Source organism: Oncorhynchus masou, chromosome 28 (genome assembly GCF_036934945.1).
Source record: "Oncorhynchus masou masou isolate Uvic2021 chromosome 28, UVic_Omas_1.1, whole genome shotgun sequence".
Lineage (NCBI taxonomy): Eukaryota > Metazoa > Chordata > Actinopteri > Salmoniformes > Salmonidae > Oncorhynchus > Oncorhynchus masou.
Window position 1 is genome coordinate 66227628 of NC_088239.1, and position 14002 is coordinate 66241629.

The 14002-nt window shown below is 43.8% G+C and overlaps 1 protein-coding gene across 1 annotated transcript; it reads left to right on the forward strand.

Annotated features, from left to right (window-relative positions):
- Positions 1-11357: 11357 nt before the first annotated feature.
- LOC135517043 (uncharacterized) lies at positions 11358-13236 on the forward strand. The gene is made up of 2 exons (XM_064941070.1): positions 11358-11502; positions 12716-13236. The coding sequence occupies exons 1-2, from the start codon at positions 11358-11360 to the stop codon at positions 13234-13236; spliced, it is 666 nt and encodes a 221-aa protein (XP_064797142.1).
- The last annotated feature ends 766 nt before the right edge of the window (positions 13237-14002 follow it).

Genomic DNA, 14002 nt, shown 5'->3' on the forward strand with positions numbered 1-14002 from the left:
AACAATGATATCTTTTCAATTTAGTCATTTTAACTACAAGTTAATCCAACAGCAAACAATTCAAGGTATGTGTTTCAAATCAATCTTAGATGTGCTGAAAGTTATATGGTAGAGTACTGTAAATTACACATTTTTCACATTAGTCAAAATTACACAACAACATTGACAGAAAATATCTATCTAACGTGTAATCAAAGGTGATTGTCAACAGTGAAGAGGCGACTTCAGGATGCTGGCCTTCCAGGCAAAGTTGCTAAGATAAAGCCATATCTCAGACTGGCCAATTTAAAAGAAAATATTAAGATGGGCAAAAGAACACAGACACTGGACAGAGGAAGTCTGCCTAGAAGACCAGCATCCCTGAATTGCGTTTTCACTGTTGACGTTGAGCCTGGTGTTTTGAAGCTGCCAGTTGAGGATTTGTAAAGCATCTGTTTCTCAAACTAGTAGACAACTGTAATGTACTTGTCCTCTTGCTCTGTTGTGCACAGAGCAAGGAGTGGGCCTCCCACTCCTCTTTCTATTCTGGTTGGAGCCAGTTCACGCTGTTCTGTGAAGGGAGTAGTACACAGCGTTGTATGAGATCTTCAGTTTCTTGGCAATTTCTCGCATTGAACAGCCTTCATTTCTCAGAACAAGAATAGACTGACGAGTTTCAGAAGAAAGTTCTTTGTTTCTGGCCATTTTGAGCCTGTAATCAAACCCACAAATGCTGATGCTACAGATACTCAACTAGTCATTCCTCCATGCAAATCTCCTCTAGAGCAGTGATGTTTTGGGGCTGTTGCTGGGCAACACAGGCTTTCAACTCCCTCCAAAGATTTTCTATGGGGTTGAGATCTGGACACTGGCTAGGCCACTCCAGGACCTTGAAATGCTTCTTACGAAGCCATTCCTTCGGTGTGTTTGGGATCATTGTCATGCTGAAAGACCCAGCCACGTTTCATCTTCAATGCCCTTGCTGATGGAAGGAGGTTTTCACTCAAAATCTCACGATACATGGCCCCATTCATTCTTTTCTTTACACGGCTCAGTCGTCCTGGTCCCTTTGCAGAAAAACAGCCCCAAAGCATGATGTTTCCACCCACATGCTTCACAGTAGGTATGGTGTTCTTTGGATGCAACTCAGCATTCTTTGTCCTCCAAACACGACGAGTTGAGTTTTTACCAAAAAGTTATATTTTGGTGTCATCTGACCATATGACATTCTCCCAATCTTCTTCTGGATCATCCAAATGCTCTCTAGCAAACTTCAGACGGGCCTGGACATGTACTGGCTTAAGCAGGGGGACACGTCTGGCACTGCAGGACTTGAGTCCCTGGCGGCGTAGTGTGTTACTGATGGTAGACTTTGTTACTTTGGTCCCAGCTCTCTGCAGGTCATTCACTAGGTCCCCCCGTGTGGTTCTGGGATTTTTGCTCACCGTTCTTGTGATCATTTTGACATTTTGATTTCTTCACACCAAGCTGCTTACTTATTGCAGATTCAGTCTTCCCAGCCTTTTGTTTCTGGTGCCCTTTGACAGCTCTTTGGTCTTGGCCATAGTGGATATTGGAGTGTGACTGTTTGATGTTGTGGACAGGTGTCTTTTATACTGATAACAAGTTCAAACAGGTTCCATTGATACAGGTAACACGTGGAGGACAGAGGAGCCTCTTAAAGGAGAAGTTACAGGTCTGTGAGAGTCATAAATCTTGCTTGTTTGTAGGTGACCAAATACTTATTTTCCACCATAAATTGCACCTCATTAAAATTAAAAATCCTACAATGTGATTTTCTGGATTTTTATTCTCATTTTGTCTGTCATAGTTGAAGTGTACCTATGATGAAAATGACAGGCCTCTCTCATCTTTTTAAGTGGGAGAACTTGCACAATTGGTGGCTGACTAAATACTTTTTTGCCCCACTGTATCTCTGAGGCTGAGAGAGGAGAGACACTGTTACCTATCTCTGAGGCTGAGAGAGGAGAGACAGCTAGTGAGAGGAGAGAAAAGGAAAGAGCGACGTCACAGCTGACATTCTACCTGTCTGACGGGTGACAGGTTCAGCAGGGGTCAGATCCCCCTGTCAGCTGAGTCACCACGACATCTCCTGAGTGACAGCAGGGAGCAGCTGTAGTCTCCTCTGTATGTGTGTGTGTGCGTGTATGTGCGTGTATGTGTGTGTTTGAATGGAACGACAGGCAAGGACAAATGCGAGGTCAGTGCAGTCTTACAGCTCATTCACACACACGCACGCACGCACGCACACACGCACACACACACACACACACACACACACACACACACACACACACACACACACACACACACACACACACACACACACACACACACACACACACACACACACACACACACACACACACACACACACACACACACACACACACACACACACACACACACAGAAAAGCAACAAGTCCCTTAATAGCTCTTCTCAACTTTCAGCTGAACCATCCCTGACACCACCTGACACATCATCACCAGTGTTTCCAGGAAAACAGCTCTATGAGAGATCAGAGTTCAACTTGATTTAAATGTGATTCCTGTAGCTTTTCATCAGCCTTTCATCAGGACACAGACACTGCCACAACCATAGCAGACCACCGTCCTTGGGTGGAAGATTGTTGGCACACAGTAGAACACATGCAAGCACTAACACACACGCACACACACATGCACAACCACTCACACTCACGAAGACACTCACGCTCTCACACACACACACACACACACACACACACACACACACACACACACACACACACACACACACACACACACACACACACACACACACACACACACACACACACACACACACACACTTGGACGAAAGACAAAACACAACATATTTCCTCGCACCTCATTTTCACTGCTCTCCCATGGGCGAGCCAGACGGGAAATCGGAATGACTGCTTCCTGTCTGTGTATGCTTTGAAGAGCAACCTGAGGGGAACATGTTGTAGCGGCTCCATTTTCCTCTGCTGTCATCAGCTTCTTTGTAACTTGTGATATAATGTTTCCCCTCCACTGTTTTATCTGAAATTTAGCACTTCCCTGTGCGATTTATGTCATCACCGCCACATCCTGGTCTCTCCCACACTTACAGTAACACAGGGGACAGGGACCACCATGGAAACTAGGACGCACCTAGAGAGAGGGTTGTTTACAACCACACTGAACGGCATCATCATGACAATAATATATGGTTGTTTTTTGTGGTAGATCATTCTGGACCCAGTAAAGGATTTATGAATCTTTTGAGCTCTATGGACTTTATCCAACATGTTACTGGGCCCACCCATAACTGCGGCCATACTCTGGACCTGGTTATTACCAAGGGGCTTTCTATCACAGGAGGTTGGTGGCACCTGAATTGGGGAGGACGGGCTTGTGGTAATGGCTGGAGCAGAATTAGTGGAATGGTATCAAATACATCAAACACATGGTTTCCATATGTTTGATGACATTCCATTCACGCCATTCCGGCCCTTTATTATGAGCTATGATATATCCTATATTGTTGATGTTGCTTTATCTGATCACCACTGTGTATTTTTTACTACCCTATTGCCCATAGCACAGGGTAATATTGAACGCATTATTAAGAAATGCTATCTTACCACTGAAGTTGCTACAGATTTTATTGAGTGTATGAACAATTCTTCCTTCCTCTTGTGATGATTTAGTTAATAGATTTAAGAGCAAACTAAGAGCATCAATTAATGCCATAGCTGCTGTAAAGTTGAAAAAGGCCACATCCAAACAGAGAGTTCATTGGATGAGTGAGGAAACTCATCAATTAAAAATAAATTACAGAAAGGCAGAAATTCAAAAAGTCAAAGTTGCAGGTGCATTATGATATCCTGAGAAAGCAACTTGGCATATATAACAAGGCAATTATAAATGTTTCTAACTTGATCACTATTAATCAGAATAATTTTAGAGTGCTCTTCTCGAACATTGATGGCATGATAAATCCTACCCCAGCAAATCTATGTGAACTTTCCTCCACATCTAAATGTGTCCGGCATATTTCAGAGATAAGATAACCAACATTAAGATGTGTATCAGTCAAGCAAGACCTGGAATGCTTTTCCAACAGTCTTGAAGGAGTTCCCACATATGCTGAGCACTTGTTGGCTGCTTTTCCTTCACTCTGCGGTCCGACTCATCCCAAACCATCTCAATTTGCTTGAGGTCGGGGGATTGTGGAGGCCAGGTCATCTGATGCAGCACTCCATCACTCTAATTATTGGTAAAATAGCCCTTACACAGCCTGGAGGTGTGTTGGGTCACTGTCCTGTTGAAAAACAAATTATAGTCCCACTAAGACCAAACCAGACGGGATGGTGTATTGCTGCAGAATGCTGTGGTAGCCATGCTAGTTAAGTGTCCCTTGAATTCTAAATAAATCACAGACAGTGTCACCAACAAAGCACCCCCACACCATAACACCTCCCCCTCCATGGAAATACACATGCATAGAGCATCCGTTCACCCACACTGCATCCCACAAAGACACGGCGGTTGGGACCAAAAATCTCAAATGTGGACACCAGACCAAAGGACAGATTTCCACCAGTCTAATGTCATTGCTTGTGTTTCTTGGCCCAAGTAAGTCTCTTCTTCTTATTGGTGTCCTTTTGTAGTGGTTTCTTTGCAGCAATTCGACCATGGAGGCCTGTTTCACGCAGTCTCCTCTGAACAGTTGATGCTGAAATGTATCTGTTACTTGAACTCTGTGAAGCATTTATTTGCGCTGCAATTTCTGAGGCTGGTAACTCTAATGAACTTACATACTGGGGCAGAGGTAAGTCTGGGTCTTCCAATCCTGTGGCGGTCCTCATGAGAGCCAGTTTCATCTTTAGAGCTTGATGGTTTTTACGTCTGCACTTGAAGAAACTTTCAAAGTTCTTGAAATTTTCCAGATTGAATGACCTTCATGTCTTAAAGCAATGATGGACTGTCGTTTCCCCGTGCCGTTCCCGCAAGATGCTGTCCTTGGCTGCCCATGTCGCCTACACTTAAATCCAGCTCTGGCACAGAGACAGACTTATTTAATGTGGTAAATTATCTAAGTGCCAACACAGATGCCAAACAGCTCTCTGACCTTGACTTTTCCCACATTTTGTTACATTACAGACTTATTCTAAAATGTATGAAATCTACACACAAAACCCCATAATGACAAAGTGAAAACAGGTTTTTAGGAGAAAAAACACAAAAAAACAGAAATACCTCCTTTACATAAGTATTCAGACCCTTTGCTATGAGTCTCGAAATTGATCTCTGGTGCATCCTGTTTACATTCATCATCCATGAGATGTTTCTACAACTTGATAGGAGTCCACCTGTGGTAAATTCAATTGATCGGACATTACTTGGAAAGGCACACACCTATAAGGTCCCACAGTTGACAGTGCATGTCAGAGCAAAAACTAGGCCATGATGTCGAAGGAATTGTTCGTAAAGCTCTGAGACAGGATTGTGTCGAGGCACAGATCGGGGGAAGGGTATCAAAACATTTCTGCAGCATTGAAGGTCCCCAAGAACACAGTGGCCTCCATCATTTTTAAATGGAAGAACCACCAAGACTCTTCCTAGAGCTGGCCTCCCGGCCAAACTGAGCAATCGAGCGAGAAGGACCTTGGTCAGGGAGGTGACCAAGAACCCGATGGTTACTCTGACAGTGCTCTAGAGTTTCTCTGTGGAGATGGGAGAACCTTCTAGATGGACAACCATCGCTGCAGCACTCCACCAATCAGGCCTTTATGGTAGTGGGCAGACGGAAGCCACTCCTCAGTAAAAGGCACATGACAGCCTGCTTGGAGTTTGCCAACAGGCACCTAAAGACTCTCAGAGCATGACAAACAAGATTTTCTGGTCTGATATAACCAAGATGAACACTTTGGCCTGAATGCCAAGTGTAACATCTGGAGGAAACCTGGCACCATCCCTATGGTGAAGCATAGTGGTGGCAGCATCATGCTGTGGAGATGTTTTTCAAAGGCCGGGACTGGGAGACTAGTCAGGATTGAGGCAAAGATGAGCGAAACAAAGTACAGAGAGATCCTTAATAATGAAAATCTGCTCCAGAGCATTCAGGACTTCAGACTGGGACAAAGGTTCAACTTCCAACAGGACAACGACCCTAAGCAACAGCCAAAACAATGCAGGAGTGGCTTCAGGACAAGTCTCTGAATGCCCTTGAGTGGCCCAGCCAGAGCCTGCACTTGAACCTGATTAAACATCTCTGGAGAGACATGAAAATAGCTGTGAGGCAACGCTACCCATCCAACCTGACAGAGCTTGAGAGGATCTGTGGAGAAGAATGGGAGAAACTCCCCAAATACAGGTGTGCCAAGCTTGTAGCGTTATACCTAAGAAGACTTGAGGCTGTAATTACTGCCAAAAGGGCTTCAACAAAGTACTGAGTAAAGGTCTGAATACGTATGTAAATGTAATATTCTATACATATATATTTTTCATAAATTAGCAAAAAAAAAATAAAAAATGCTTTGTCATTATGGGGTATTGTGTGTGTGTAGATTGATGAGGAAACAATTTAATCAATTTTAGAATAAGGCTGTAACCTAACAAAATGTGGAAAAAGTCAAGGGGTCTGAATACTTCCCGATGGCTCTGTAAATACACTATTGACCATGATGTCCTTCTGGACAGACTGGAGAGGTGGGTTGGCCTCTCCAGTCCAGTTCTAAATTGGGTTAGAACCTATTTAAAACCTCTTAAGGATCTGCCCCTTTTTTTAATTTTAGCCTAAAATGACATTTCCAAATCTATGACATACTCAGCCCCTGAAGCAAGGATTTTCATATTCTTGATACCATTTGAAAGGAAACACTTTGACGTTTGTGGAAATATGAAAGGATTGTTAAACTTTATGTAACTGGGCAAGTCAATTAAGATTACATTTTTATTTACAATGGCGGCCTACCGGGGAACAGTAGGTTAACTGCCTTGTTCAGGGGTAGAATGACATATTCTTACCTTGTCAGGTCGGGGATTCAATCCAGCAACCTTTCAGTTACTGGTTCAATGCTCTAACCACTAGGCTACCTGCCACCCCAAAATGTAGGAGACGATAACACATTAGATCTGGTAAAATATAATACAAAGAAAAATAACTGTTTTTGTATTTTTTTTAACCATCATCTTTGAAATGCAAGAGAAATGAATTATTCTAGCCCAGGCACAATTTAGACTTTGGACACTAGAGGGCAGCACTGTATGTGCATAATTGCATATCTAATCAAAATGTTGTATCAAGGCTGCCCAAATGTGCCTAAATGGTTTATTCATACATTTTCAAGTTCATAATTGTGCACTCTCCTCAAACAATAGCATGGTATTCTTTCACTCTAATAGCTACTGTAAATTGGACAGTGCAGTTAGATTAACAAGAATTTAACCTCTAGCGACGAGCAATCCCGTATCCGGGAGCGTAATCATAGCCTCAAGCGCATTACCATAACGCAACGTTTCCTATTCATGAAAATTGCAAATGAAATTAAATAAATATATTCAAACACAAGCTTAGCCTTTTGTTTTAACAACACTGTCATCTCAGATTTTCAAAATATGCGTTACAGCCAACGCTAGACAAGCATTTGTGTACGTTTAGCATGGCGTAATGCTATGCTTGGCTGTGCTGGCAGCAGGCAACATTTTCACAAAAATAAGAAAAGCAACCAAATGAAATCATTTACCTTTGAAGAACTTCAGATGCTTTCACTCAGGAGACTCCCAGTTAGATAGCAAATGTTCCTTTTTTCCCCAAAATAATATTTTTGTAGGTGAAAAACGTCACGTTTGTTCATCCTGCTTGGCTGAGAAATCGACCGAAAATACTTAAACTATAACGGCAAACTTTTTTCAAAATTTGCTCCATAATATCGACAGAAACATGGTAAACGTTGTTTAGGATCCATCCTCAAGGTGTTTTTAACATATGTATTCGATAATATATCCGTGAAGGCAGTTGGTTTCTCATAAGAAACGTTTGGAAAAATGGCTACCTCAGTATTTTACGCAAGGTTTTCTCCGGGAGACACCATGCATCCACTTGCCCTATATGGTCTCTTACAGCCATTCTCCAATGGAAATACCTAAAAAGACGTCACAATACTGCAGACACCTTGGGGAAAATGTGGAAAACGTAAGCTGACTCCTAGCTCCTTCACAGCCATATAAGGAGTCATTGGCATGAGGCGGTTTCAAAAAATGCGGCACTTCCTGATTGTATTTTTATCTGGGTTTCGCCTGTAACATCAGTTCTGTGGCACTCACAGACAATATCTTTGCAGTTTTGGAAACGTCAGAGTGTTTTCTTTCCAAAGCTGTCAATTACATGCATAGTCGAGCATCTTTTCGTGACATAATATCTTGTTTAAAATGGGAATGTTTTTCATCCAAAAATTAAAATAGCGCCCCCTATATCCAAGAAGTTAAGCTTTCTGCCCATATCAGATATGTCTGTGTCCTGGGAATTTTTTGGCTTATTACAACCTCATGCTAATCACTTTAGCCTACGTTAGCTCAACCGGATGGGACACCGATCCTGAAGAAGATTTCTTAACCTATTTAACCGGTTGAGAGTTTTTTGTCACCCGTGTTGAACATAACTCAGAGAAAATACATTACACAAGTGGCATTCCACAATGTTCGATTTTAGGTCAGATACTGTTCAGTTTATACATGTTACCCCTTGGCAGCGTTATCAGAAAATACAGCATTGATTTTCACTTCTACACAGACGATACCGTGTGGTAGAGGGGATTAATCCAAATCACACAACAACAACAAAAATAAAAACAATAGATATAGTTATAGAGGCCCAAGAAGAAATAATAATAATAATAATAATAATTAAAAAAAATAGTCCGATTGTCTATTCAGATAGCAGCCGATAAGACAGCTAACGGTTAGCAGGCCGCAGATTGGCGTTCAGGTAACGTCGCGACGGAGGAGCCAGCCGGATAACTCCTTCTAGTAGATAACGTTGGCAGTCCAGTTGTGAAGGCCCGGTGGGGCTCCACGTAGACAGTAAAACGGGTCCGGATAGGTGACTGCAGCCCAGGAGTGATTGATGGAACTCTTCAGCTGGCTAGCTCCGGAATAATTGATGTTTGCTCCGGAATCGACGAAAGCCGATAGTCACACGGATAGCAGCTAGCTAGCTGTGAGATCCAGGTATGAATGTCCAGAGTTAGCGGTTGAAATCCAGGGACATGGAGAGAAAAATTGGTCCAGTACGTTCCGTTCCGAGCCGCGCTGCGCCGTACAAAACTGCCGATAGATTTTCGAGCTAAAGGATAGCTGATGACCACAAACCGTGGTTAGCTGAATACTAACGATTTGCCAGTAAAGAAGCTAACTAGCTTCTGATTAGCTTCTGGATTAGCTTCTGGCTAGCTTTGGCTAGCTTCTTGGAGTTTCTGGCTAGCTTCTTGGAGGATTACAGAATTGAGGTAAATAATACTTTTTTATAAATATAAATTGGTGAGGCAGGTTGCAGGAGAGTGTTTTGAAGATGAGTTTCTGGAAAATAAAAAAATTGTATGTGAAAAAAGTTATATATATATATATATATGGGACACGACAAGACGAGGACAAAAGACGTCTGAACTGCTATGCCATGTTGGAAGCAGCCACCACCATGATTCACTGTGGGGATGGTGCTCTTGGGGTGGTGAGAGGTGTTGTCTGTGCTCTGGCAACCACCAATGGTGCTCTTGGGGTGATGAGAGGTGTTGGGCTTGTGCCAGACATAGCGTTTTCCTTGATGGCCATTTTAGTCTCATCTGACCAGAGTACCTTCTTCCATATGTTTGGGGAGTCTCCCACATGCCTTCTGTCGAACACCAAACGTGTTTCCTTATATTTTTCTTTTAACAATTGTTTTTTTTCTGGCCACTTCCGTAAAGCCCAGCTCTGTGGAGTGTACAGCTTAAAGTGGTCCTATGGACAGATACTCCAATCTACGCTGTGGAGCTTTGCAGCTCCTTCAAGGTTATCTTTGATCTCTTCGTTGCCTCTCTGATTAATGCCCTCCTTGCCTGGTCCGTGAGTTTTGGTGGGCCTCTCTTGGCAGGTTTGTTGTGGTGCCATATTCTTTCAATTTTTTAATAATTGATTTAATGGTGCTCCGTGGGATGTTCAAAGTTTTGGATATTTTTTTTATAACCCAACCCTGATCTGTACTTCTCCACAACTTTGTCCCTGACCTGTTTGGAGAGCTCCTTGGTCTTCATGATGCCGCTTGCTTGGTGGTGCCCCTTGCTTAGTGGTGTTGCAGACTATGGGGCCTTTCAGAACAGGTGTTTATATACTGAGATCATGTGACAGATCATGTGACACTTAGATTGCACACAGGTGGACTTTATTTCATTAATTATGTGACTTCTGAAGGTAATTGGTTGCACCAGATCTTAATTAGGGGCTGAATACATATGCACGCACCACTTTTCCGTTTATAGATTTTTTTTCATTTCACTTCACCAAATTGGGACTATTTTGTGTATGTCCAATACATAAAATTCAAATAAAGATCCATTTAAATTACAGGTTGTAATGCAACAAAATCGTGAAAACAGCAAGGGGGTGAATAATTTTGCAAGGCACTGTAATTTCCACTTTATCATGTTAGTCGCTTCAAAAAATGCCCACTAATTATAATCCACATAACAATTCATATTTCCTGTTGCTGCAGGATTATTTTCCCGCTGTGGCAAACTGGCTCAAATTATGATCCTAAATTTGTATTCACAGATTGCCCCTGACAGCCATAAAGACCCATTCCATCATTTACACATAAACACATGAAGTCGCTGTTCATGATGTTGTATTTATGGGTAGATGCCTGGAGAAGCCATAACTCTTTGACCTTTGATAACTCTGGAACATGTCATAAGGCTTTATTAGTCTGTATAGTGTTATATAGTGTCATGCCTGCCCCCGCGCCCCCTCTCTGGCGCGCGAGGTTGCCAGGCCGCTTATCATCATGCACACTTGTCACCCTCGTTCCGCGCATCAGCTCTTCATCAGACTAACCTGGACTCTATCACATTATTAATTACCTCCCCTATTTCTCTTACTTCCTCAGTTTCTTTCCCGAGTCAGCATTAATGTTGTTATGTGTCCCTTGTCCAGACGCTGTTCGTGTTTAGTTTCCTGTCGGTTTATTCATTAAATATTCACTCCCTGCACTTGCTTCTCATCTCTCAGTGTCTGTCCTTACAGAATGCTGAATCCACAATTTGAAGCATCAGGGAGTTTTTTGTTTTTGTTGGCGACATCGGGCCCGGGTGCCACTGCCGAAGCAACCGGGGATGCCTCAGCTGGCTCGTCAGGCTCCCATGCCTCAGGTGTCTCCAGAGGCTCGCAAGCCTCAGTTGGCTCGAACAGTCTTCCACGCCGTGCCTCAGGCGGCTCGTCACGCTCCCATGTCTTGGCCGGCCTGTCAAGATCGCCCAGGTAGGACGCCAGGTGGCGCCCCTAGAGGGGGGGTAATGTCACGCCTGCTCCCGCTCCCAATCTCTGTTCACAAAACACACAAATTCTCAAAACACACATACACACATTCTCAAAACACACATACACACATTCACAAAACACACATACACACACGTTCACAAATCACACAAAAACACATGTTCACAAAACACAAACACACATGTTCACAAATCACACAAGCACACACGTTTACAAAACGCACAAACACCACGTTCACAAATCACACAAACACACACGTTCACAAAACACATAGAGACACATAAAGAGAACTGCTTCTCACCAGGTATCATATGTATATGAATCATATTATGGACGTTTGTCATGTATTTCAAATCCTGATTTTGACACATTTCTATTAGGGCCGAGGAAAATTGCATAATCTACAGATAACAGATCTTTGCCCTTTTGATGGAGAGTGATGAAGACAGAGGTGAATGAATAAAAGATTAACGGAGACGATGAAAGAGGAGAGTAGAGTTTACAGGTTTAATGAGTTTTACCTCTCTTTAACCGGTTCTTTACCTCCTTCAACCATCGTTACCGCCAGTGTGTATTTATTATCTTTTTATTATGTTTCTGGTTTTCTCTCTGTATTGTTGGGAAGGACCCATCATTTCACTGTTAGTTTACACCTGCTGTTTGCAAAGTGTGTGACAAATAATAAATTATTTCATTTATGATTTGACCTTCCAAGTGCTCCTCTCCCTGACCTCTGAACCCTGGCTGAACTCCTAGCATGTCCTGGAGCTGAGCTTTACTTCACGCCCGGTGGCCTGGGTCTAGCCCAACAAACACTCCCTCTCCGCAGCCCTGACCTGACCCCAGCACGGTGTGTGTGTGTGTGTTGACAGCCCTGACCCTCAGCCCTCACCTCTTCAACTCCCCAACACCCTGGTGGGGGAGATAAAACATGCAGGGTCAAAACTGGCTCTCAGGAGAGAGAAAGAGTGAAAGAGAGAGAGAGAGATTAAGGAGAGAGAGTGGTGTGTGTGGTGTGTGTGCATGTGTGTGTGTGTGTGTGTGTGTGTGTGTGTGTCATACCTCCACTCTGAATGACTGAACAGTGACTCTTTGAATACCAGTCTGACTCCAGTCATACCTACTGCTGTCCCAGTGTCCCCATTCAGCTAATATTTGATTTGAGCTAATTTATGGCCTTCCCACATCACCATAGTCCCTCAGCCCCCCAACCCTCAACTCCACAGCCCCTCAGACCCCCAACACTCAGACCCAAAGCCCTCAGACCCCCAAACCTCAACCTCACAGCCCCTCAGCCCCCCAACCCTCAGCACCAAAACCCCTCAGTCCCCCAACCCTCACCCTCAGCCCCAAAGCCCCTCAGACCCCCAACCCTCAACCCCACAGCCCCTCAGACCCCCAACCCTCAGCACCAAAACTCCTCAGACCCCCAAACCTCAACCTCAGTCCCAGAGCCCCTCAGACACCCAACCCTCAACCCCACAGCCCCTCAGACCCCCAGCCCTCACCCGTCAGCACCAAAACCCCTCAGACCACCAACCCTCATTCCTCAGCACCACAACCCCTCAGACCCTCATCCCTCAGCATGACAGCACAACAGCACTACAGCCCCTCAGAACCCCAACCCTCATCCCTCAGCATCACAGCCCCTCAGACCCCAACCCTCAACCATCAGTACCACAGCCCCACCGCCACACAGCCATGGCTAACTTCTGAACTCTACAGGAATGCAGCACACACATATGGGAGTACTCACATATATTTCCATTCGGCGATATGATTATGTTAATGTTAATGTCTGTGCTCTGGCAACCACCAATGCCACCCAATTCTCATATCCCCAGCACCACAATCCCAGAGCGGTCACATTCCAACAGGAATGCAAGACACACCACACACCACCTACACACCTCGCTCTCAAACAGGATTAACCCTTCCTCTGCCAAGCTGCCACATCCTCTGTTGGGCCTTGATGGGCTTAATGTGGGAATCCATTACCACACTGATGCTCTTTTATGTGAACACACATGCACGTGATGCATACGATGCACACACACACATATACACACAGAAACACACTCGCACACACGCACACACACACAAACTACAATAAAATATACATTCTTTACTAGACTTCTTTAATCTTATTTGAATGTGGAAAGATGGGATGTAAGACACAGTATGCTCCTGTGTTTATGTGTCAGTGTAGTGGTTTGAATGGACTATCACTCTTAAAATATTTTTCATACACAATCTTCACAGATAAGCTTTACATACAATATGCTGTTGTGGCACAATTTTAACTCTCTCTCTCTCTCTCTCTCTCTCTCTCTCTCTCTCTCTCTCTGTCTCTGTCTCTCTCTCTCTCTCTCTCTCTCTCTCTCTCTCTCTCTCTCTCTCTCTCTCTCTCTCTCTCTCTCTCTCTCTCTCTCTCTCTCTCTCTCTCTCTCTCTCTCTCAGCAGCCACAGGCTACATGCCTGA

Excerpts from the sequence above, each read along its gene's own strand:
- LOC135517043 (XM_064941070.1), top strand. The coding sequence starts at position 11,358 with ATGCCTCAGCTGGCTCGTCAGGCTCCCATGCCTCAGGTGTCTCCAGAG. Across the intron at positions 11,503-12,715 it reads GGCCTGTCAAGATCGCCCAG|TCCCTCAGCCCCCCAACCCT; the intron begins GTAGGACGCCAG and ends ACATCACCATAG.